This window comes from Oncorhynchus tshawytscha, unplaced genomic scaffold (genome assembly GCF_018296145.1).
Source record: "Oncorhynchus tshawytscha isolate Ot180627B unplaced genomic scaffold, Otsh_v2.0 Un_contig_1501_pilon_pilon, whole genome shotgun sequence".
NCBI lineage: Eukaryota > Metazoa > Chordata > Actinopteri > Salmoniformes > Salmonidae > Oncorhynchus > Oncorhynchus tshawytscha.
Window position 1 is genome coordinate 133,741 of NW_024609703.1, and position 26,078 is coordinate 159,818.

Sequence of the window (26,078 nt, forward strand, 5' to 3'; positions counted from 1 at the left end):
GAAGTGACAGCCGTGGTTCAGAAAGAAGACCAGGAAAGGTACAGGAAGTGACGTTGCTTCCTTGTTGCCATGGCGTCTGAGCTGCAGGAGGCGATCTGCATGGCCAAGCAGGAGCGTCACAAGAACCTGTTCCTCAACTACAGGTGTGTTTTATTAAGGCATGTTACTATGTGTTAAATGTAAGTTATATGTGCTAGCCTTTATTCAACCTGTTCCTCAACTACAGGAACCTGAACAACTTTCCGGTGGAGCTGCTGAAAGATGAAGGACTACAGTTTCTACAGAGGCTTTATATGAAGAGGAACTCTCTCACCACGCTGGTACGGACTGGTGGGGTCTCTGGTCCAGAACTCTCTCACCACGCTGGTACGGACTGGTGGGGTCTCTGGTCCAGAACTCTCTCACCACGCTGGTACGGACTGGTGGGGTCTCTGGTCCAGAACTCTCTCACCACGCTGGTACGGACTGGTGGGGTCTCTGGTCCAGAACTCGCACACCACGCTGGTACGGACTGGTGGGGTCTCTGGTCCAGGCTGTTACGTAACACCTTGGACCAGAGCTAGGTGTCTGTCCGGCATAGTTTAGATCCAGTATTTATGTGTGGTAACTCTCATTCTGTAGCCTGGCTCTTAGTGATGTCAGTTTTCTATCATTTGCATTGTGGTCTGTGTTCTAAAAAGATGCTTTCTCTCCTTTCTGCAGCCGGATAATCTAGCACAGAAGCTCCCCAACTTAATAGAGCTGTAAGTATAGAAGCTCCCCAACTTAATAGAGCTGTAAGTATAGAAGCTCCCCAACTTAATAGAGCTGTAAGTATAGAAGCTCCCCAATTTAATAGAGCTGTAAGTATAGAAGCTCCCCAATTTAATAGAGCTGTAAGTATAGAAGCTCCCCAACTTAATAGAGCTGTAAGTATAGAAGCTCCCCAATTTAATAGAGCTGTAAGTATAGAATCTCCCCAACTTAATAGAGCTGTAAGTATAGAAGCTCCCCAACTTAATAGAGCTGTAAGTATAGAAGCTCCCCAATTTAATAGAGCTGTAAGTATAGAAGCTCCCCAACTTAATAGAGCTCCAAGTGTATAAAAGCATATTTTCTTACTGTAGGAAAGACATCGGGCAGGAATGCATAGGAACTGTTGGACCAGCAGTTTGCATGCGTCCACTAGATGGCACTACAGTTACAGATGCATTATATTCTGGGACAGTAATCAACCGTTGTGGTCTTTCACGTTTGGTACTTTTTACTTGTTGACACTTGTCAATCTTTTAAAGTGTCATTGCTCTTTGTCTCTTCAAGGTATCTGCATTCCAACAATATAACCTGTGTTCCTGAAGGTGATTTCTCAATGATCTTCAGTCATTTAGTAGAGGCTGATACTATTATACTGAGTTACTTACATTCAACACCTTGTCAGTACTACATAGAGCCATGACTACATGGACCTCTATTCCACATCAAGTAACTGATGCAGCAGTAGAATCATATAAAACAATGCACCTTATTGAACAGCAGGGACTGTGAAGCAACACAAACACAGGCACAAACATGTGCATACAAACACACCAAAACATAGGCACTATACACACACGTACACACATTTTGTATTTTAGATATGTGGTAGTAGAGAAGTGGTTCAAGGGAACACACTTAATGTGTTGTGAAATGGAAGGTTTAAAAAAATACAATTTAAGCCTTAAATTTGCTGGACCAAAGGAAGAGTAGCTGCTGCCTTGGCAGGAACTAATGGGGATCCATAATAAACCCAAGGGAGAGTAGCTGCTGCCTTGGCATGAACTAATGGGGATCCTTAATAAACCCCAGGAAGAGTAGCTGTTGCCTTGGCAACAGGAACTAATGGGGATCCATAATAAACCCCAGGAAGAGTAGCTGTTGCCTTGGCAACAGGAACTAATGGGGATCCATAATAAACCCCAGGAAGAGTAGCTGCTGCCTTGGCAGGAACTAATGGGGAACCACAACAAACCCCAGGAAGAGTAGCTGCTGCCTTGGCAGGAACTAATGGGGATCCATAATAAACCCTAGGAAGAGTAGCTGCTGCCTTGGCAGGAACTAATGGGGATCCTTAATAAACCCCAGGAAGAGTAGCTGTTGCCTTGGCAACAGGAACTAATGGGGATCCATAATAAACCCCAGGAAGAGTAGCTGTTGCCTTGGCAACAGGAACTAATGGGGATCCATAATAAACCCCAGGAAGAGTAGCTGCTGCCTTGGCAGGAACTAATGGGGAACCACAACAAACCCCAGGAAGAGTAGCTGCTGCCTTGGCAGGAACTAATGGGGATCCATAATAAACCCTAGGAAGAGTAGCTGCTGCCTTGGCAGGAACTAGTGGGGATCCATAATAAACCCCAGGAAGAGTAGCTGCTGCCTTGGCAGGAACTAATGGGGATCCACAATAATCCCCAGGAAGAGTATCTGCTGCCTTGGCAGGAAATAATGAAGATTAATAATAAACTCCAGGAAGAGTAGCTGCTGCCTTGGCAGGAACTAGTGGGGATCCACAATAATCCCCAGGAAGAGTATCTGCTGCCTTGGCAGGAACTAGTGGGGATCCATAATAAACCCCAGGAAGAGTAGCTGCTGCCTTGGCAGGAACTAATGGGGATCCACAATAATCCCCAGGAAGAGTATCTGCTGCCTTGGCAGGAAATAATGAAGATTAATAATAAACTCCAGGAAGAGTAGCTGCTGCCTTGGCAGGAACTAGTGGGGATCCACAATAATCCCCAGGAAGAGTATCTGCTGCCTTGGCAGGAACTAGTGGGGATCCATAATAAACCCCAGGAAGAGTAGCTGCTGCCTTGGCAGGAACTAATGGGGATCCATAATAAATACACATACAGGTATTCCAACCAGTGTTGTCATTTGAAGGTTTACACAGTAAACAAACAGTTGTATTGAAGCCAAATATCTGACTGTATAATGTTTTCTGAGTTACTGATAACCGGTTACCATTGAGGAGGTTCTATCTTACAGTGCCTTGCGAAAGTATTCGGCCCCCTTGAACTTAGCGACCTTTTGCCACATTTCAGGCTTCAAACATAAAGATATAAAACTGTATTTTTTTGTGAAGAATCAACAACAAGTGGGACACAATCATTAAGTGGAACGACATTTATTGGATATTTCAAACTTTTTTTAACAAATCAAAAACTGAAAAATTGGGCGTGCAAAATTATTCAGCCCCTTTACTTTCAGTGCAGAAAACTCTCCAGAAGTTCAGTGAGGATCTCTGAATGATCCAATGTTGACCTAAATGACTAATGATGATAAATACAATCCACCTGTGTGTAATCAAGTCTCCGTATAAATGCACCTGCACTGTGATAGTCTCAGACGTCCGTTAAAAGCGCAGAGAGCATCATGACGAACAAGGAACACACCAGGCAGGTCCGAGATACTGTTGTGAAGAAGTTTAAAGCCGGATTTGGATACAAAAAGATTTCCCAAGCTTTAAACATCCCAAGGAGCACTGTGCAAGCGATAATATTGAAATGGAAGGAGTATCAGACCACTGCAAATCTACCAAGACCTGGCCGTCCTTCTAAACTTTCAGCTCATACAAGGAGAAGACTGATCAGAGATGCAGCCAAGAGGCCCATGATCACTCTGGATGAACTGCAGAGATCTACAGCTGAGGTGGGAGACTCTGTCCATAGGACAACAATCAGTCATATATTGCACAAATCTGGCCTTTATGGAAGAGTGGCAAGAAGAAAGCCATTTCTTAAAGATATCCATAAAAAGTGTCGTTTAAAGTTTGCCACAAGCCACCTGGGAGACACACCAAACATGTGGAAGAAGGTGCTCTGCTCAGATGAAACCAAAATTGAACTTTTTGGCAACAATGCAAAACGTAATGTTTGGCGTAAAAGCAACACAGTTCATCACCCTGAACACACCATCCCCACTGTCAAAAATGGTGGTGGCAGCATCATGGTTTGGGCCTGCTTTTCTTCAGCAGGGACAGGGAAGATGGTTAAAATTGATGGGAAGATGGATGGAGCCAAATACAGGACCATTCTGGAAGAAAACCTGATGGAGTCTGCAAAAGACCTGAGACTGGGATGGAGATTTGTCTTCCAACAAGACAATGATCCAAAACATAAAGCAAAATCTACAATGGAATGGTTCAAAAATAAACATATCCAGGTGTTAGAATGGCCAAGTCAAAGTCCAGACCTGAATCCAATTGAGAATCTGTGGAAAGAACTGAAAACTGCTGTTCACAAATGCTCTCCATCTAACCTCACTGAGCTCGAGCTGTTTTGCAAGGAGGAATGGGAAAAAATTTCAGTCTCTCGATGTGCAAAACTGATAGAGACATACCCCAAGCGACTTACAGCTGTAATCGCAGCAAAAGGTGGCGCTACAAAGTATTAACTTAAGGGGGCTGAATAATTTTGCACGCCCAATTTTTCAGTTTTTGATTTGTTAAAGTTTGAAATATCCAATAAATGTCGTTCCACTTCATGATTGTGTCCCACTTGTTGATTCTTCACAAAAAAATACAGTTTTATATCTTTATGTTTGAAGCCTGAAATGTGGCAAAAGGTCGCAAAGTTCAAGGGGGCCGAATACTTTCGCAAGGCACTGTATATAGTATGGTAGTGTAAACATCACCTTTTAAGATGCCTGTCCTCAGCTATAGGTAACCTGTCTTGTCCTCAGCTATAGGTAACCTGTCTTGTCCTCAGGTATAGGTAATCTGTCCTCAGCCATAGGTAAGCTGTCCTCAGCCATAGGTAAGCTGTCCTCAGCCGTAGGTAAGCTGTCCTCAGCCGTAGGTAAGCTGTCCTCAGCCGTAGGTAAGCTGTCCTCAGCCGTAGGTAAGCTGTCCTCAGCCGTAGGTAAGCTGTCCTCAGCCGTAGGTAAGCTGTCCTCAGCCGTAGGTAAGCTGTCCTCAGCCGTAGGTAAGCTGTCCTCAGCCGTAGGTCACCTGTCCTCAGCCGTAGGTCACCTGTCCTCAGCCGTAGGTCACCTGTCCTCAGCCGTAGGTCACCTGTCCTCAGCCGTAGGTCACCTGTCCTCAGCCGTAGGTCACCTGTCCTCAGCCGTAGGTCACCTGTCCTCAGCCGTAGGTCACCTGTCCTCAGCCGTAGGTCACCTGTCCTCAGCCGTAGGTCACCTGTCCTCAGCCGTAGGTCACCTGTCCTCAGCCGTAGGTCACCTGTCCTCAGCCGTAGGTGTCTTGTCCTCAGCAATAGGTGTCTTGTCCTCAGCAATAGGTGTCTTGTCCTCAGCAATAGGTGTCTTGTCCTCAGCAATAGGTGTCTTGTCCTCAGCAATAGGTTAGGTGTCTTGTCCTCAGCAATAGGTTAGGTGTCTTGTCCTCAGCAATAGGTTAGGTGTCTTGTCCTCAGCAATAGGTTAGGTGTCTTGTCCTCAGCAATAGGTTAGGTGTCTTGTCCTCAGCAATAGGTAACCTGTCCTCAGCAATAGGTAACCTGTCCTGTCCTCAGCTATGGGTAACCTGTCCTGTCCTCAGCTATAGGTAACCTGTCCAGGCTGCAGTCTTTAGACCTGAGTGACAACGCTCTGCAATTCATCTGTCCAGAGATCGGCAGGCTAAGGTCCTTACGACACCTGAGACTGGCCAATAACCAGCTGAAATACCTGCCTCCAGGTAAGACTGACCAACAACCAGCTGAAATACCTGCCTCCAGGTAAGACTGGCCAACAACCAGCTGAAATACCTGCCTCCAGGTAAGACTGGCCAACAACCAGCTGAAATACCTGCCTCCAGGTAAGACTGGCCAACAACCAGCTGAAATACCTGCCTGCAGGTAAGACTGGCCAACAACCAGCTGAAATACCTGCCTCCAGGTAAGACTGGCCAACAACCAGCTGAAATACCTGCCTCCAGGTAAGACTGGCCAACAACCAGCTGAAATACCTGCATCCAGGTAAGACTGGCCAACAACCAGCTGAAATACCTGCCTCCAGGTAAGACTGGCCAACAACCAGCTGAAATACCTGCCTCCAGGTAAGACTGGCCAACAACCAGCTGAAATACCTGCATCCAGGTAAGACTGGCCAACAACCAGCTGAAATACCTGCCTCCAGGTAAGATTGGCTTATTCCTCTTAGCTACTAGTATGTGACAATAAAAATGTTTTGTTACATACACCTGAAAGAGTCAGTGAAGTGGTGTTTTACAGGGTCAGCCATACTAATCAAGTTGTATTTGTTACATACACCTGAAACAGTCAGTGAAGTGGTGTTTTACAGGGTCAGCCATGCTAATCAAGTTGTATTTGTCACATGCGCTGAATACGACAGGTGTTGTATCACAAGCCCTTAACCAACAATGCAGTTTAAGAAAAATACAAGTTAAGAAAATATTTACTAAATAAACAAACGTAAAAAAAATAATATGAGTAACAATAAAATAAGAAGGCTACATACAGGGGGTACCGGTGCAGAGTCAATGTGGAGGCTATATACAGGGGGTACCGGTACAGAGTCAATATGGAGGCTACATACAGGGGGTACCGGTACAGAGTCAATGTGGAGACTATATACAGGGGGTACCGGTACAGAGTCAATGTGGAGACTATATACAGGGGGTACCGGTACAGAGTCAATGTGGAGGCTATATACAGGGGGTACCGGTACAGAGTCAATATGGAGGCTACATACAGGGGGTACCGGTACAGAGTCAATGTGGAGGCTATATACAGGGGGTACCAGTACAGAGTCAGTGTGGAGACTATATACAGGGTGTTACTGTACAGAGTCAATGTGGAAGCTATATACAGGGGGTACCAGTACAGAGTCAATGTGGAGACTATATACAGGGTGTTAAGGTACAGAGTCAATGTGGAGACTATATACAGGGGTACTGGTACAGAGTCAATGTGGAGACTATATACAGGGTGTTACGGTACAGAGTCAATGTGGAGGCTACATACAGGGTTTTACGGTACAGAGTCAATGTGGAGACTATATACAGGGGTACCGGTACAGAGTCAATGTACTATATACAGGGGGTCAATGTGGAGACTATATACAGGGGTTACCGGTACAGAGTCAATGTGGAGGCTATATACAGGGGTACCGGTACAGAGTCAGTGTGGAGGCTACATACAGGGGTACCGGTACAGAGTCAATGTGGAGACTATATACATTGTGTTATGGTACAGAGTCAATGTGGAGGCTATATACAGGGGGTACCGGTACAGAGTCAGTGTGGAGGCTACATAGAGGGGGTACCGGTACAGAGTCAATGTGGAGACTATATACAGGGGGTACCGGTACAGAGTCAATGTGGAGACTATATACAGGGTATTACGGTACAGAGTCAATGTGGAGACTATATACAGGGTGTTACGGTACAGAGTCAATGTGGAGGCTACATACAGGGTTTTACGGTACAGAGTCAATGTGGAGACTATATACAGGGGGTACCGGTACAGAGTCAATGTGGAGGCTATATACAGGGGGTACCGGTACAGAGTCAATGTGGAGACTATATACAGGGGGTACCGGTACAGAGTCAATGTGGAGGCTATATACAGGGGGTACCGGTACCGAGTCAGTGTGGAGGCTACATACAGGGGGTACCGGTACAGAGTCAATGTGGAGACTATATACATTGTGTTATGGTACAGAGTCAATGTGGAGGCTATATACAGGGGGTACCGGTACAGAGTCAGTGTGGAGGCTACATAGAGGGGGTACCGGTACAGAGTCAATGTGGAGACTATATACAGGGGGTACCGGTACAGAGTCAATGTGGAGACTATATACAATTACGGTACAGAGTCAATGTGGAGACTATATACAGGGTGTTACGGTACAGAGTCAATGTGGAGGCTACATACAGGGTGTTACGGTACAGAGTCAATGTGGAGGCTATATACAGGGGGTACCGGTACCGAGTCAGTGTGGAGGCTATATACAGGGGGTACCGGTACCGAGTCAGTGTGGAGGCTACATACAGGGGGTACCGGTACAGAGTCAATGTGGAGACTATATACATTGTGTTATGGTACAGAGTCAATGTGGAGGCTATATACAGGGGGTACCGGTACAGAGTCAGTGTGGAGGCTACATAGAGGGGGTACCGGTACAGAGTCAATGTGGAGACTATATACAGGGGGTACCGGTACAGAGTCAATGTGGAGACTATATACAGGGTATTACGGTACAGAGTCAATGTGGAGACTATATACAGGGTGTTACGGTACAGAGTCAATGTGGAGGCTACATACAGGGTGTTACGGTACAGAGTCAATGTGGAGGCTATATACAGGGGGTACCGGTACAGAGTCAATGTGGAGGCTATATACAGGTGGGTACCGGTACCGAGTCAATGTGGAGGCTATATACAGGGGGTACCGGTACAGAGTCAATGTGGAGGCTATATACAGGGGGTACCGGTACCGAGTCAGTGTGCGGGGGTACAGTTTGAGGTCATTTGCACATGTAGGTAGGGGTAAATTGACTGCATAGATAATACACATCTCTGTGTGTCTCTGTCTCTCTCTCTCTCTCTCTCTCTCGCTGTCTCTGTGTCCTAACTGAGATTGGAGCCCTATGTGACCTCTTTCATTTCTCTCTCACACAGAGATTGGAGCCCTGTGTGACCTAGAGACCCTGGATGTCAGTAGGAATGTGTTGGTGCGTCTCCCAGAGCGGCTGCACCAGTGTCTGTCTCTCCAGTGTCTCACTGCTGACAGGAACAACCTGACCAGCTTCCCCAGACAGCTCTGCCAACTCCACAGCCTCAACGAGCTCAGTATGGCTGCTAACCAACTCACCTCTCTACCCCTAGGTTAGTATGGGGTCAGAGTTCACCACAGCCTCAACCAACTCAGTATGGCTGCTAACCAACTCACCTCTCTACCCCTAAGTTAGAATGGGGTCAGAGTTCAACACAGCCTCAACCAGCTCAGTATGGCTGCTAACCAACTCACCTCTCTACCCCTAAGTTAGAATGGGGTCAGAGTTCAACACAGCCTCAACCAGCTCAGTATGGCTGCTAACCAACTCACCTCTCTACCCCTCAGAGTTACCCCTAGGCTAACCAACTCACCTCTCTACCCCTAGGTGTATGGGGTATGGGGTCAGAGGTCACCACAACCTCAACCAGCTCAGTATGGCTGCTAACCAACTCACCTCTCTACCCCTAGATTTGTATGGGGTCAGAGGTCACCACAGCCTCAACCAGCTCAGTATGGCTGCTAACCAACTCACCTCTCTACCCCTAGGTTAGAATGGGGTCAGAGTTCACCACAGCCTCAACCAGCTCAGTATGGCTGCTAACCAACTCACCTCTCTACCCCTAGGTTAGTATGGGGTCAGAGGTCACCACAACCTCAACCAGCTCAGTATGGCTGCTAACCAACTCACCTCTCTACCCCTAGATTTGTATGGGGTCAGAGGTCACCACAGCCTCAACCAGCTCAGTATGGCTGCTAACCAACTCACCTCTCTACCCCTAGGTTAGAATGGGGTCAGAGTTCACCACAGCCTCAACCAGCTCAGTATGGCTGCTAACCAACTCACCTCTCTACCCCTAGGTTAGTATGGGGTCAGAGTTCACCACAGCCTCAACCAGCTCAGTATGGCTGCTAACCAACTCACCTCTCTACCCCTAGGTTAGTATGGGGTCAGAGTTCACCACAGCCTCAACCAGCTCAGTATGGCTGTTAACCAACTCACCTCTCTACCTGTATCACCTCTATCAGAATCCTATTGGACCCTTTATGATTCTCACATTCCAATTGGATGTTGTATCACCTCTACCAGAATCCTATTGGACCATATATGGTTCTCACAGACACAGACAAACATCCACAACATCACCCCTGTCCAGACCCACCTGCCCACACTGTATGTTTTACTGGGCCAGAGCTAGCTCAGTCATCAGCCAGCCAGCCAGGGAGGTATGGGCAGCCAGCCAGGGAGGTATGGCCAGCCAGCCAGCCAGGGAGGTATGGGCAGCCAGCCAGCCAGGGAGGTATGGGCAGCCAGCCAGCCAGGGAGGTATGGGCAGCCAGCCAGCCAGGGAGGTATGGGCAGCCAGCCAGCCAGGGAGGTATGGGCAGCCAGCCAGCCAGGGAGGTATGGGCAGCCAGCCAGCCAGGGAGGTATGGGCAGCCAGCCAGCCAGGGAGGTATGGGCAGCCAGCCAGCCAGGGAGGTATGGGCAGCCAGCCAGCCAGGGAGGTATGGGCAGCCAGCCAGCCAGGGAGGTATGGGCAGGCCAGCCAGCCAGGGAGGTATGGGCAGCCAGCCAGCCAGCCAGGGAGGTATGGGCAGCCAGCCAGCCAGCCAGGGAGGTATGGGCAGCCAGCCAGCCAGCCAGGGAGGTATGGGCAGCCAGCCAGCCAGCCAGGGAGGTATGGGCAGCCAGCCAGCCAGCCAGGGAGGTATGGGCAGCCAGCCAGCCAGCCAGGGAGGTATGGGCAGCCAGCCAGCCAGCCAGGGAGGTATGGGCAGCCAGCCAGCCAGCCAGGGAGGTATGGGCAGCCAGCCAGCCAGCCAGGGAGGTATGGGCAGCCAGCCAGGGAGGTATGGGCAGCCAGCCAGCCAGCCAGGGAGGTATGGGCAGCCAGCCAGCCAGGGAGGTATGGGCAGCCAGCCAGCCAGCCAGGGAGGTATGGGCAGCCAGCCAGCCAGCCAGGGAGGTATGGGGCAGCCAGCCAGGGAGGTATGGGCAGCCAGCCAGCCAGCCAGCCAGGGAGGTATGGGCAGCCAGCCAGCCAGCCAGGGAGGTATGGGCAGCCAGCCAGCCAGCCAGGGAGGTATGGGCAGCCAGCCAGCCAGCCAGCCAGGGAGGTATGGGCAGCCAGCCAGCCAGCCAGCCAGGGAGGTATGGGCAGCCAGCCAGCCAGCCAGCCAGGGAGGTATGGGCAGCCAGCCAGCCAGCCAGGGAGGTATGGGCAGCCAGCCAGCCAGCCAGGGAGGTATGGGCAGCCAGCCAGCCAGCCAGCCAGGGAGGTATGGGCAGCCAGCCAGCCAGCCAGCCAGCCAGGGAGGTATGGGCAGCCAGCCAGCCAGCCAGGGAGGTATGGGCAGCCAGCCAGCCAGGGAGGTATGGGCAGCCAGCCAGCCAGGGAGGCTGTGTGTTTTACTGGGCTAGTCCTAGCTCCGGTGTAGGGGCGCGCGGCTCTCCCATGGCCCTACCATGTGCCACTGTAGTAGTTAGACCAGTCAGGGATTACAGAGGCCTGTCTGATAGATGTGCCTGTCTGATAGATGTGCCTGTCTGATAGATGTGCCTGTCTGATAGATGTGCCTGTCTGATAGATGATAGATGTGCCTGTCTGATAGATGATAGATGTGCCTGTCTGATAGAAGTGACTGTCTGATAATGATAGATGTGACTGTCTGATAATGATAGATGTGACTGTCTGATAATGATAGATGTGCCTGTCTGATAGATGTGCCTGTCTGATAGATGTGCCTGTGATAGATGTGCCTGTGATAGATGTGCCTGTCTGATAGATGTGCCTGTCTGATAGATGTGCCTGTCTGATAGATGTGCCTGTCTGATAGATGTGCCTGTCTGATAGATGTGCCTGTCTGATAGATGTGCCTGTCTGATAGATGTGCCTGTCTGATAGATGATAGATGTGCCTGTCTGATAGATGATAGATGTGCCTGTCTGGTAATGATAGATGTGCCTGTCTGATAATGATAGATGTGCCTGTCTGATAGATGTGCCTGTCTGATAGATGTGCCTGTCTGATAGATGTGCCTGTCTGATAGATGTGCCTGTCTGATAGATGTGCCTGTCTGATAGATGTGCCTGTCTGATAGATGTGCCTGTCTGATAATGTGCCTGTCTGATAATGTGCCTGTCTGATAATGTGCCTGTCTGATAATGATAGATGTGCCTGTCTGATAGATGTGACTGTCTGATAATGATAGATGTGACTGTCTGATAATGATAGATGTGCCTGTCTGATAGATGTGCCTGTCTGATAGATGTGGATCTCTGATAGATGTGGCTCTCTGATAGATGAGAGATGTGACTGTCTGATAGATGTGCCTGTCTGATAGATGTGCCTGTCTGATAGATGTGCCTGTCTGATAGATGTGCCTGTCTGATAGATGTGCCTGTCTGATAATGATAGATGTGCCTGTCTGATAGATGTGACTGCCTGATAATATTGTGGGGGTGCCTGTCTGATAATATTGTGGGGGTGCCTGTCTGATAATATTGTGGGGGTGCCTGTCTGATAATATTGTGGGGGTGCCTGTCTGATAATATTGTGGGGGTGCCTGTCTGATAATATTGTGAGGGTGCCTGTCTGATAATATTGTGAGGGTGCCTGTCTGATAATATTGTGAGGGGTGCCTGTCTGATAATATTGTGAGGGGTGCCTGTCTGATAATATTGTGGGGGTGCCTGTCTGATAATATTGTGAGGGGTGCCTGTCTGATAATATTGTGAGGGGTGCCTGTCTGATAGATGTGCCTGTCTGATAATGATAGATGTGCCTGTCTGATAGATGTGACTGTCTGATAAATGGTAGATGTGCCTGTCTGATAGATGTGCCTGTCTGATAAATGGTAGATGTGCCTGTCTGATAGATGTGACTGTCTGATAATATTGTGGGGGTGCCTGTCTGATAATATTGTGAGGGGTGCCTGTCTGATAATATTGTGAGGGTGCCTGTCTGATAATATTGTGAGGGTGCCTGTCTGATATTATTGTGGGGGTGTCTGATAATATTGTGAGGGTGCCTGTCTGATATTATTGTGGGGGTGTGTTCCAGATTTGGGTCGTTCCAGAGAGCTGCAGTTTGTGTTTGTTGACAACAACGTCCATCTCAAAGGCCTTCCTTCATACCTGTACAACAAGGTGATTGGCTGCAGCGGGTAAGGACAGCCCCTAACCCTTATATCTGTACAAGGTGATTGGCTGCAGCGGATAAGGACAGCCCCTAACCCTTATATCTGTACAAGGTGATTGGCTGCAGCGGATAAGGACAGCCCCTATCCCTTATATCTGTACAAGGTGATTGGCTGCAGCGGATAAGGACAGCCCCTATCCCTTATATCTGTACAAGGTGATTGGTTGCAGCGGATAAGGACAGCCCCTAACCCTTATATCTGTACAAGGTGATTGGCTGCAGCGGATAAGGACAGCCCCTAACCCTTATATCTGTACAAGGTGATTGGCTGCAGCGGATAAGGACAGCCCCTAACCCTTATATCTGTACAAGGTGATTGGCTGCAGCGGATAAGGACAGCCCCTAACCCTTATATCTGTACAAGGTGATTGCCTGCAGCGGATAAGGACAGCCCGTAACCCTTATGTCTGTACAAGGTGATTGGCTGCAGCGGATAAGGACAGCCCCTAACCCTTATATCTGTACAAGGTGATTGGCTGCAGCGGATAAGGACAGCCCCTAACCCTTATATCTGTACAAGGTGATTGGCTGCAGCGGATAAGGACAGCCCCTAACCCTTATATCTGTACAAGGTGATTGGCTGCAGCGGATAAGGACACATCTCCATCCCTTTCTTCAGCTTCTTTGTGGATGAATATCATTTCTTCAGCATTTCATTGCTTACTGACCTTTTTTTTAATTGGATAAATCTATGTCTATTAATGTATTATAGCAGAATTTGGATTTGAGTCTCAGACATTAACGTATGTCTGTCTAACCTGTCTGTATGTTTCTCTGTCTGTCTCTCTCTCGCTGTCTGTCTCTCTCTCTCTCTGTCTCTCTCCAGGTGTGGTCTGTCTAACCTGTCTGTCTGTTTCTCTGTCTGTCTCTCTCTGTCTCTCTCCAGGTGTGGTCTGTCTAACCTGTTTGTCTGTTTCTCTGTCTGTCTGTCTCTCTTTGTCTCTCTCCAGGTGTGGTCTGCCAGGGCAGGTTTCTGACCGGGTGCCCCAGCCTCTGTCTCTGTCTCTGGGAGATGTGTCTCTCCCTTTGCCTGCTGAGGTGAAAGCTATAGGCTCAGAGACGGAGCGAGTGGGCCCCCTGGAGGAGCTCGCCATGAGGGCCCTGCACAGCATGTACGGGCAACAGCCAATCAGAGGTGAGGAGAGACATGGATACAGCTACTCACACAGATCCTCTTGGGTCTTCTGATATTTCGGGACATGAAGTGTCCTTTAATTCATCACACCATAGAGACATGAAGTGTCCTTTAATTCATCACACCATAGAGACATGAAGTGTCCTTTAATTCATCACACCATAGAGACATGAAGTGTCCTTTAATTCATCACACCATAGAGACATGAAGTGTCCTTTAATTCATCACACCATAGAGACATGAAGTGTCCTTTAATTCATCACACCATAGAGATGCTGTACAGATGGGAGAATAATAATAGGGGTCTTAGCACCGAGCCTGGGGGAACGCCAAATTCAGCTACGGAACATTTGAAGCATTCTAATATGACATTGAGCAGATTCCATCCTGATGGGGATGAATGTGAAGACAATGCAGAGTTCATCAGCTCTGGGATAATATAGAATATGGTCTCTGCCCCAAATGGCTCCCTATTTCCTATATAGTGGACTGCTTTTTAGAGAATAGGGTGCCACTTGGGGGGAACACATAGTACTTTCACACTCAGAAATGATACATTACACACTGAAATTATACTCACATCGGATACGGAATCGGATACATGGAGCATGATCACACGATCGTCCGGAACAGCTTGTGCTCTCATGCATGATTCAGTGTTGCCTCAAAGCGAGCACGGAAGGCATTTAGTTAGTTTGGTAGTTTTGCGTCACTGGGCAGCTCTTGGCTGGGTTTCCCTTTGTAATCCATGATAGTTTGTAAGCCCTGCCACATCCAACAAGCATCAATGCCGGTGTAGTAGGATTCCATCTTAGTCCAGTATTGACACTTTGCTGGATTGATGGTTCGTCGGAGGGCATAGCGGGATTTCTTATAAGTGTCCAGATTTGTGTCCTGCTCCTTTAAAGCGTCAGCTCTAGCCTTTAGCTCAGTGTGGATGTTGCTTGTAACCCATGGTGTGACGGCCCCGTTACCATGGCTTCTGGTTATCCCCTCCGGCGCCATTCTTTCATATCACTGCAACCCCAGGCATCCTGCTACTGCTGTGGTCTGTCACTAACCCCCAGGCATCCTGCTACTGCTGTGGTCTGTCACTAACCCCCAGGCATCCTGCTACTGCTGTGGTCTGTCACTAACCCCCAGGCATCCTGCTACTGCTGTGGTCTGTCACTAACCCCCAGGCATCCTGCTAGGCTGCTGTGGTCTGTCACTAACCCCCAGGCATCCTGCTACTGCTGTGGTCTGTCACTAACCCCCAGGCATCCTGCTACTGCTGTGGTCTGTCACTAACCCCCAGGCATCCTGCTACTGCTGTGGTCTGTCACTAACCCCCAGGCATCCTGCTACTGCTGTGGTCTGTCACTAACCCCCAGGCATCCTGCTGTGGTCTGTCACTAACCCCCAGGCATCCTGCTACTGCTGTGGTCTGTCACTAACCCCCAGGCATCCTGCACTGCTGTGGTCTGTCACTAACCCCCAGGCATCCTGCTACTGCTGTGGTCTGTCACTAACCCCCAGGCATCCTGCTACTGCTGTGGTCTGTCACTAACCCCCAGGCATGTCACTAACCCCCAGGCATCCTGCTGTCACTAACCCCCAGGCATCCTGCTGTGGTCTGTCACTAACCCCCAGGCATCCTGCTACTGCTGTGGTCTGTCACTAACCCCCAGGCATCCTGCCTGCTGTGGTCTGTCACTAACCCCCAGGCATCCTGCCTGCTGTGGTCTGTCACTAACCCCCAGGCATCCTGCTACTGCTGTGGTCTGTCACTAACCCCCAGGCATCCTGCTGCTGTGGTCTGTCACTAACCCCCAGGCATCCTGCTGTGGTCTGTCACTAACCCCCAGGCATCCTCTGCTGTGGTCTGTCACTAACCCCCAGGCATCCTGCTACTGCTGTGGTCTGTCACTAACCCCCAGGCATCCTGCTACTGCTGTGGTCTGTCACTAACCCCCAGGCATCCTGCTGCTGGTCTGTCACTAACCCCCAGGCATCCTGCTACTGCTGTGGTCTGTCACTAACCCCCAGGCATCCTGCTACTGCTGTGGTCTGTCACTAACCCCCAGGCATCCTACTACTGCTGTGGTCTGTCACTAACCCCCAGGCATCCTGTCTACTGCTGTGGTCTGTCACTAACCCCCAGGCATCCTGCTACTGCTGTGGTCTGTCACTAACCCCCAGGCATCCTGCTACTGCTGTGGTCTGTCACTAACCCCCAGGCATCCTGCTACTGCTGTGGTCTGTCACTAACCCCCCCAGGCATCCTGCTACTGCTGTGGTCTGTCACTAACCCCCAGGCATCCTCCTCCTGCATCCTGCTGTGGTCTGTCACTAACCCCCAGGCATCCTGCTGTGGTCTGTCACTCCTGCTGTGGTCTGTCACCCCAGGCATCCTGCTGTGGTCTGTCACTAACCCCCAGGCATCCTGCTACTGCTGTGGTCTGTCACTAACCCCCAGGCATCCTGCTACTGCTGTGGTCTGTCACTAACCCCCAGGCATCCCTGCTGTGGTCTGTCACTAACCCCCAGGCATCCTGCTACTGCTGTGGTCTGTCACTAACCCCCAGGCATCCTGCTGTGGTCTGTCACTAACCCCGGCATCCTGCTACTGCTGTGGTCTGTCACTAACCCCCAGGCCCCCAGGCATCCTGCTGTGGTCTGTCACTAACCCCCAGGCATCCTGCTACTGCTGTGGTCTGTCACTAACCCCCAGGCATCCTGCTGTGGTCTGTCACTAACCCCCAGGCATCCTGCTGTGGTCTGTCACTAACCCCCAGGCATCCTGCTACTGCTGTGGTCTGTCACTAACCCCCAGGCATCCTGTCACTAACCCCCAGGCACTGCTGTGGTCTGTCACTAACCCCCAGGCATCCTGCTACTGCTGTGGTCTGTCACTAACCCCCAGGCATCCTGCTACTGCTGTGGTCTGTCACTAACCCCCAGGCATCCTGCTGTGGTCTGTCACTAACCCCCAGGCATCCTGCTGTGGTCTGTCACTAACCCCCAGGCATCCTGCTGTGGTCTGTCACTAACCCCCAGGCATCCTGCTACTGCTGTGGTCTGTCACTCAACCCCCAGGCATCCTGCTGTGGTCTGTCACTAACCCCCAGGCATCCTGCCCCAGGCATCCTGCTACTGCTGTGGTCTGTCACTAACCCCCAGGCATCCTGCTACTGCTGTGGTCTGTCACTAACCCCCAGGCATCCTGCTACTGCTGTGGTCTGTCACTAACCCCCAGGCATCCTGCTGTGGTCTGTCACTAACCCCCAGGCATCCTGCTACTGCTGTGGTCTGTCACTAACCCCCAGGCATCCTGCTACTGCTGTGGTCTGTCACTAACCCCCAGGCATCCTGCTACTGCTGTGGTCTGTCACTAACCCCCAGGCATCCTGCACTGCTGTGGTCTGTCACTAACCCCCAGGCATCCTGCTGTGGTCTGTCACTAACCCCCAGGCATCCTGCTGTGGTCTGTCACTAACCCCCAGGCATCCTGCTCACTGCTGTGGTCTGTCACTAACCCCCAGGCATCCTGCTACTGCTGTGGTCTGTCACTAACCCCCAGGCATCCTGCTGTGGTCTGTCACTAACCCCCAGGCATCCTGCTACTGCTGTGGTCTGTCACTAACCCCCAGGCATCCTGCCTGCTGTGGTCTGTCACTAACCCCCAGGCATCCTGCTACTGCTGTGGTCTGTCACTAACCCCCAGGCATCCTGCTACTGCTGTGGTCTGTCACTAACCCCCAGGCATCCTGCTACTGCTGTGGTCTGTCACTAACCCCCAGGCATCCCTGCTGTGGTCTGTCACTAACCCCCAGGCATCCTGCTGTGGTCTGTCACTAACCCCCAGGCATCCTGCTACTGCTGTGGTCTGTCACTAACCCCCAGGCATCCTGCTACTGCTGTGGTCTGTCACTAACCCCCAGGCATCCTGCTACTGCTGTGGTCTGTCACTAACCCCAGGCATCCTGCTACTGCTGTGGTCTGTCACTAACCCCCAGGCATCCTGCTACTGCTGTGGTCTGTCACTAACCCCCAGGCATCCTGCTACTGCTGTGGTCTGTCACTAACCCCCAGGCATCCTGCTACTGCTGTGGTCTGTCACTAACCCCCAGGCATCCTGCTACTGCTGTGGTCTGTCACTAACCCCCAGGCATCCTGCTGTGGTCTGTCACTAACCCCCAGGCATCCTGCTGTGGTCTGTCACTAACCCCCAGGCATCCTGCTACTGCTGTGGTCTGTCACTAACCCCCAGGCATCCTGCTACTGCTGTGGTCTGTCACTAACCCCCAGGCATCCTGCTGTGGTCTGTCACTAACCCCCAGGCATCCTGCTACTGCTGTGGTCTGTCACTAACCCCCAGGCATCCTGCTGTGGTCTGTCACTAACCCCCAGGCATCCTGCTACTGCTGTGGTCTGTCACTAACCCCCAGGCATCCTGCTGTGGTCTGTCACTAACCCCAGGCATCCTGCTGCTGTGGTCTGTCACTAACCCCCAGGCATCCTGCTGTGGTCTGTCACTAACCCCCAGGCATCCTGCTGTGGTCTGTCACTAACCCCCAGGCATCCCCAGGCATCCTGCTACTGCTGTGGTCTGTCACTAAACCCTGTGGTCTGTCACTAACCCCCAGGCATCCTGCTACTGCTGTGGTCTGTCACTAACCCCCAGGCATCCTGCTACTGCTGTGGTCTGTCACTAACCCCCAGGCATCCTCCTGCTGTGGTCTGTCACTAACCCCCAGGCATCCTGCTGTGGTCTGTCACTAACCCCCAGGCATCCTGCTGTGGTCTGTCACTAACCCCCAGGCATCCTGCTGTGGTCTGTCACTAACCCCCAGGCATCCTGCTACTGCTGTGGTCTGTCACTAACCCCCAGGCCCCAGGCACTAACCCCCAGGCATCCTGCCTGCTGTGGTCTGTCACTAACCCCCAGGCATCCTGCTCACTAACCCCCTGCTGTGGTCTGTCACTAACCCCCAGGCATCCTGCTGTGGTCTGTCACTAACCCCCAGGCATCCTGCTGTGGTCTGTCACTAACCCCAGGCATCCTGCTGTGGTCTGTCACTAACCCCCAGGCATCCTGCTGTGGTCTGTCACTAACCCCCAGGCATCCTGCTGTGGTCTGTCACACCCCCAGGCCCCCTGTGGGCACTAACCCCCAGGCATCCTGCTGTGGTCTGTCACTAACCCCCAGGCATCCTGCTGTGGTCTGTCACTAACCCCCAGGCATCCTGCTGTGGTCTGTCACTAACCCCCAGGCATCCTGCTGTGGTCTGTCACTAACCCCCAGGCATCCTGCTGTGGTCTGTCACTAACCCCCAGGCATCCTGCTGTGGTCTGTCACTAACCCCCAGGCATCCTCTACTGCTGTGGTCTGTCACTAACCCCCAGGCATCCTGCTGTGGTCTGTCACTAACCCCCAGGCATCCTGCTACTGCTGTGGTCTGTCACTAACCCCCAGGCATCCTGCTGTGGTCTGTCACTAACCCCCAGGCATCCTGCTGTGGTCTGTCACTAACCCCCAGGCATCCTGTCACTAACCCCCAGGCATCCTGCTGTGGTCTGTCACTAACCCCCAGGCATCCTGCTCACTGCTGTGGTCTGTCACTAACCCCCAGGCATCCTGCTGTGGTCTGTCACTAACCCCAGGCATCCTGCTACTAACCCCCAGGCTGTGGTCTGTCACTAACCCCCCCAGGCATCCTGCTACTGCTGTGGTCTGTCACTAACCCCCAGGCATCCTGCTACTGCTGTGGTCTGTCACTAACCCCCAGGCATCCTGCCTGCTGTGGTCTGTCACTAACCCCCAGGCATCCTGCTGTGGTCTGTCACTAACCCCCAGGCATCCTGCTGTGGTCTGTCACTAACCCCCAGGCATCCTGCCTGCTGTGGTCTGTCACTAACCCCCAGGCATCCTGCTACTGCTGTGGTCTGTCACTAACCCCCAGGCATCCTGCTACTGCTGTGGTCTGTCACTAACCCCCAGGCATTCTGCTACTGCTGTGGTCTGTCACTAACCCCCAGGCATCCTGCTACTGCTGTGGTCTGTCACTAACCCCCAGGCATCCTGCTACTGCTGTGGTCTGTCACTAACCCCCAGGCATCCTGCTGTGGTCTGTCACTAACCCCCAGGCATCCTGCTGTGGTCTGTCACTAACCCCCAGGCATGCTGTGGTCCCCCAGGCATCCTGCTGTGGTCTGTCACTAACCCCCAGGCATCCTGCTACTGCTGTGGTCTGTCACTAACCCCCAGGCATCCTGCTACTGCTGTGGTCTGTCACTAACCCCCAGGCATCCTGCTACTGCTGTGGTCTGTCACTAACCCCCAGGCATCCTGCTCCTGCTGTGGTCTGTCACTAACCCCCAGGCATCCTGCTACTGCTGTGGTCTGTCACTAACCCCCCCAGGCATCCTGGTCTACTGCTGTGGTCTGTCACTAACCCCCAGGCATCCTGCTGTGGTCTGTCACTAACCCCCAGGCATCCTGCTGTGGTCTGTCACTAACCCCCAGGCATCCTGCTGCTGTGGTCTGTCACTAACCCCCCCCAGGCATCCCCCAGGCATCCTGCTGTGGTCTGTCACTAACCCCCAGGCATCCTGCTGTGGTCTGTCACTAACCCCCAGGCATCCTGCTGTGGTCTGTCACTAACCCCCAGGCATCCTGCTGTGGTCTGTCACTAACCCCCAGGCATCCTGTGGTCTGTCACTAACCCCAGGGCATCCTGCTCACTAACCCCCAGGCATCCTGCTGTGGTCTGTCACTAACCCCCAGGCATCCTGCTGTGGTCTGTCACTAACCCCCAGGCATCCTGCTGTGGTCTGTCACTAACCCCCAGGCATCCTGCTGTGGTCTGTCACTAACCCCAGGCATCCTGCTGTGGTCTGTCACTAACCACCAGGCATCCCTGTGGTCTGTCACTAACCCCAGGCATCCTGCTGTGGTCTGTCACTAACCTCCAGGCATCCTGCTGTGGTCTGTCACTAACCCCAGGCATCCTGCTGTGGTCTGTCACTAACCTCCAGGCATCCTGCTGTGGTCTGTCACTAACCCCAGGCATCCTGCTGTGGTCTGTCACTAACCCCAGGCATCCTGCTGTGGTCTGTCACTAAACCCCAGGCACCTGCTACTGCTGTGGTCTGTCACTAACCCCAGGCACCCTGCTGTGGTCTGTCACTAACCCCCAGGCACCCTGCTGTGGTCTGTCACTAACCCCCAGGCACCCTGCTGTGGTCTGTCACTAACCCCCAGGCATCCTGCTGTGGTCTGTCACTAACCCCCAGGCATCCTGCTGTGGTCTGTCACTAACCCCCAGGCATCCTACTACTGCTGTGGTCTGTCACTAACCCCCAGGCATCCTACTACTGCTGTGGTCTGTCACTAACCCCCAGGCATCCTGCTGTGGTCTGTCACTAACCCCCAGGCATCCTGCTGTGGTCTGTCACTAACCCCCAGGCATCCTGCTACTGCTGTGGTCTGTCTGACTACAACAATGCCACTGTCATTATTTTTTCAACTTTGAGGTTAAAGTTGAATGACTGGATGGTCTAGCACATTGAATGGTTGATGGTGTAACGGTCATAATGATGTGACATTAAATCTCCCTCTGTCCCAGGTGGTTAAAGAGAATGGTAGGACCACTGGTCATAATGATGTGACATTAAATCTCCCTCTGTCCCAGGTGGTTAAAGAGAATGGTAGGACCCCTGGTCATAATGATGTGACATTAAATCTCCCTCTGTCCCAGGTGGTTAAAGAGAATGGTAGGACCACTGGTCATAATGATGTGACATTAAATCACCCTCTCTGTCCCAGGTGGTTAAAGAGAACCTTAATGGAGAAATAGAGGAAAATCAGTCAATATATTCCTCCTCTCTTCATCCTCTCTCTCTCTCCCTGTCGGTCTCTCAGAGCGGAGTCTGTTGCCGCCCTTCCTGTTACCCAGAAGCCTTCTGGACCTGCTCCAATGCCCCCTGGGACATTGTCACCGCTGCAGTCAGCCCATGTTTACCATCATCTACCCCAAACTGTTCCCTCTCAGAGAGACCGCTCTGGCTGGGGTACACCGCAGGTAGCTAACCCTGACCCCAACCACCCCTGACCCCCAACCACCCCTGACCCCCAACCACCCCTGACCCCCGACCCCCAACCACCCCAGACCCCCAACCACCCCAGACCCCCAACCACCCCAGACCCCCAACCACCCCAGACCCCCAACCACCCCAGACCCCCAACCACCCCAGACCCCCAACCACCCCTGACCCCCAACCACCCCTGACTAACCCCCCGACCCCCAACCACCCCAGACCCCCAACCACCCCAGACCCCCAACCACCCCAGACCCCCAACCACCCCAGACCCCCAACCACCCCAGACCCCCAACCACCCCAGACCCCCAACCACCCCAGACCCCCAACCACCCCAGACCCCCAACCACCCCAGACCCCCAACCACCCCAGACCCCCAACCACCCCTGACCCCCAACCACCCCTGACCCCCAACCACCCCTGACCCCCGACCCCCAACCACCCCAGACCCCCAACCACCCCAGACCCCCAACCACCCCAGACCCCCAACCACCCCAGACCCCCAACCACCCCAGACCCCCAACCACCCCAGACCCCCAACCACCCCAGACCCCCAACCACCCCAGACCCCCAACCACCCCAGACCCCCAACCACCCCAGACCCCTAACCACCCCAGACCCCTAACCACCCCAGACCCCTAACCACCCCAGACCCCTAACCACCCCAGACTCCTAACCACCCCAAACCTGAAGGTCTTATAGGACCACTACTTTACTCCAGTCTCTCTCTCTCTCTGCTCGTTCCTCTCACACTCTCACTGTCTCTCTCTCACTGTCTCCGTCTCCAGAACCACAGTGAGTTTCGTGGCCTACTGCTGTTCCAGTCAGTGTGTTCAGACATTTGATCTGCAGCAATGACATCATGGTTCCTCCACCTCTTCCTCTCCCCTTCAGTCATCATCTCCTCCTCTGGTCTCCTGGGTGAATGAATGAAGGATGGATGAAGAACTGTGGGAATCCTGAACGTCTCAGGAGGACTTGCATAGCCCCTGACTGGTGGACATGAGGAACTGACCATCTCAGTAGGACATGCATAGCCTCTGGACTGGTGGACATGAGGAACTGAAGGTCTCAGGAGGACATACATAGCCTCTGGACTGGTGGACATGAGGAACTGAAGGTCTCAGGAGGACATGCATAGCCTCTGGACTGGTGGACATGAGGAACTGACCATCTCAGGAGGACATGCATAGCCTCTGGACTGGTGGACATGAGGAACTGAAGGTCTCAGGAGGACATGCATAGCCTCTGGACTGGTGGACATGAGGAACTGAAGGTCTCAGGAGGACATGCATAGCCTCTGGACTGGTGGACATGAGGAACTGAAGGTCTCAGGAGGACATGCATAGCCTCTGGACTGGTGGACATGAGGAACTGAAGGTCTCAGGAGGACATGCAGAGCCTCAGCAGCCTGTGACCAGTCCAGCAGTCTGTAATGGGCATGGACGGTCCAATTGAAAGGACAATATTGGTATTAATAATCCACATCTTGACATATCTACTGTCCAACGACTAACATCTCTTAATACAGCATCATTCTACTAATGGTTTCTTTCTGGTTTCAGTTAGTTCCAGCAGCAACTCAGAGCGTGTCAGTATTTACTGGTGTGAACTAGCTGCTCTGTTCACCAGCCAAACGTTCACCTGACAGGTGCATCACAATAACAAGAAGTGACGAGTGTTTTTGTTTTTGTAGAGGAGAATCTATTCTGATAATTTCTATGGATTTTTACATGACACTGGTTGACAAAAAGTGTTTGAAGAATGTCACTTCGGCCGTATCGCATGATATTTGTTCTAAACCTGTTCTAAATATGTAATACTGGTAGGTGTGTTGCCCCCCACTCCAGCCTGAAGGACTTAAGATAATAGACACATTAGTTATTGGGCGTTTCTTTTCCTGTAGACACATCAGACTCTAAGACCTCTGACAAGTTTTTAAACTTTACAAAATTGGTCTTTGAGGGTAAAAAATGGTTTTTGTTTGCAAAAAAAGGTTAACTTCTGAAACAGTCTGGTAACCTGAATGTTTATGAAGGATGTAAAACAAACTTTGTTTCCATTCAGTTTGATTGTGACTCAAAGCAACGCTTTGGTTCTTTAGCTGAAAACCAAAGGAACTGAAGCTCATAACAGAAGTGTTTGGGCCCTACCGGACCAGACTTGCCAATCCCGGCTGTAGGTCCATGCAGCAGACTCTCTGTCTTGGCTAGACGGACTGAGAGACTGGGATAGGAGGCAGCAGACTCTCTGTCTTGGCTAGACGGACTGAGAGACTGGGATAGGAGGCAGCAGAGCTCTATCTCTATGGCTGTGTCTGAAGTGGCAACTTATTCCCTATATAGTGCACTACTTTAGACCAGAGCTCATAGGGAATAGAATGTAACCCAGAGACAGCCTATATTAACATGTGTAGAATGTAACCCAGAGACAGCCTATATTAACATGTGTAGAATGTAACCCAGAGACAGCCCATATTAACATGTGTAGAATGTAACCCAGAGACAGCCCATATTAACATGTGTAGAATGTAACCCAGAGACAGCCCATATTAACATGTGTAGAATTTAACCCAACATTAACAACCTGATGATTGAAAGTCATGAAAACAGAACCTACATTTAGTGGTGAGAATGTTGAGACTCCGCCAGGGTTCTGTCGAGGGTTGAGACTCCGCCAGGGTTCTGTCGAGGGTTGAGACTCCGCCAGGGTTCTGTCGAGGGTTGAGACTCCGCCAGGGTTCTGTCGAGGGTTGAGACTCCGCCAGGGTTCTGTCGAGGTTGAGACTCCGCCAGGGTTCTGTCGAGGTTGAGACTCCGCCAGGGTTCTGTCGAGGGTTGAGACTCCGCCAGGGTTCTGTCGAGGGTTGAGACTCCGCCAGGGTTCTGTCGAGGGTTGAGACTCCGCCAGGGTTCTGTCGAGGTTGAGACCCCGCCAGGGTTCTGTCGAGGGTTGAGACCCCGCCAGGGTTCTGTCGAGGTTGAGACCCCGCCAGGGTTCTGTCGAGGTTGAGACCCCGCCAGGGTTCTGTCGAGGGTTGAGACTCCGCCAGGGTTCTGTCGAGGGTTGAGACTCCGCCAGGGTTCTGTCGAGGGTTGAGACCCCGCCAGGGTTCTGTCGAGGGTTGAGACCCCGCCAGGGTTCTGTCGAGGGTTGAGACCTCGCCAGGGTTCTGTCGAGGGTTGAGACTCCGCCATGAATGTCTGAATCTCACAACTCAAGAGGAATGGTGAACAAAATGATAATTTACCTCATCCCAAATGGCCCCCTTTTCCCCATGGGCCCTGGTCTAAAGTAGTGCACTGTGTAGGGAATAAGATGCATCTTGAGACACAACCAGTATGTGACATTGGATTATAAAACCAGCAGCAAGATGTCTAGATGAGGATTGGGTCTATTGCCACTTTATTTGTTTGGCTTTCTAATTTTTATTACATTGTTAGATAGTTATTATTATAACATTGTTATAACTGTGAATATGATTACTATATTGTATAATTTGTAATCAATTACTTTTATTTTAATGTCTGACATTTTGGCAATAAACAATGTTTAAATTGATAGTTAAGTAGAATCCTCAAATTGCAAATGGAAGGTTCCAGTTTAGTTCAGAGGTAGAATGGTCGCATCTCTCTGACGGTTGCATTCAGTGCCTCTACGGAAGGGTGTAATCTGTTTTAGACCAGGGTTGAAGGGTGTAATCTGTTTTTGGACCAGGGTTGAAGGGTGTAATCTGTTTTAGACTAGGGTTGGAGGGTGTAATCTGTTTTAGACTAGGGTTGAAGGGTTTAATCAGTTTTTAGACCAGGGTTGGAGAACAGTTGAACTAAACTCATGATGCATCTCTAATTTATTTTCTTCAACAATCAATGGGTACCACTGTTCTGTTCGAGACCACCTAAAGCGAGACCAAGTCAGAGCCCTCGAGGGGGGGCGAGGCGGTCTCAAGACAGAGATCACGAGGGG

The 26,078-nt window shown here is 51.4% G+C and overlaps 1 protein-coding gene across 3 annotated transcripts; it reads left to right on the forward strand.

Moving 5' to 3' along the window:
• lrrc28 (leucine rich repeat containing 28) lies at window positions 1–25,673 on the forward strand. 3 transcript variants are annotated; one of them, XM_042317109.1, is made up of 11 exons: window positions 1–143; window positions 227–320; window positions 703–743; window positions 1,300–1,337; window positions 4,670–4,682; window positions 5,526–5,650; window positions 8,597–8,803; window positions 12,758–12,860; window positions 13,846–14,030; window positions 21,937–22,096; window positions 22,901–25,673. In XM_042317109.1, exons 1-11 carry the CDS (start codon window positions 70–72, stop codon window positions 22,968–22,970), a joined length of 1,110 nt encoding a protein of 369 aa, XP_042173043.1. In that variant the 5' UTR covers window positions 1–69; the 3' UTR covers window positions 22,971–25,673. The 3 variants fall into 3 exon arrangements, with proteins under 3 accessions (XP_042173043.1, XP_042173044.1, XP_042173042.1); XM_042317110.1 differs by having other exon boundaries at window positions 23,007–25,673; XM_042317108.1 differs by lacking the exon at window positions 4,670–4,682 and having other exon boundaries at window positions 5,513–5,650.
• Window positions 25,674–26,078: the final 405 nt, after the last annotated feature.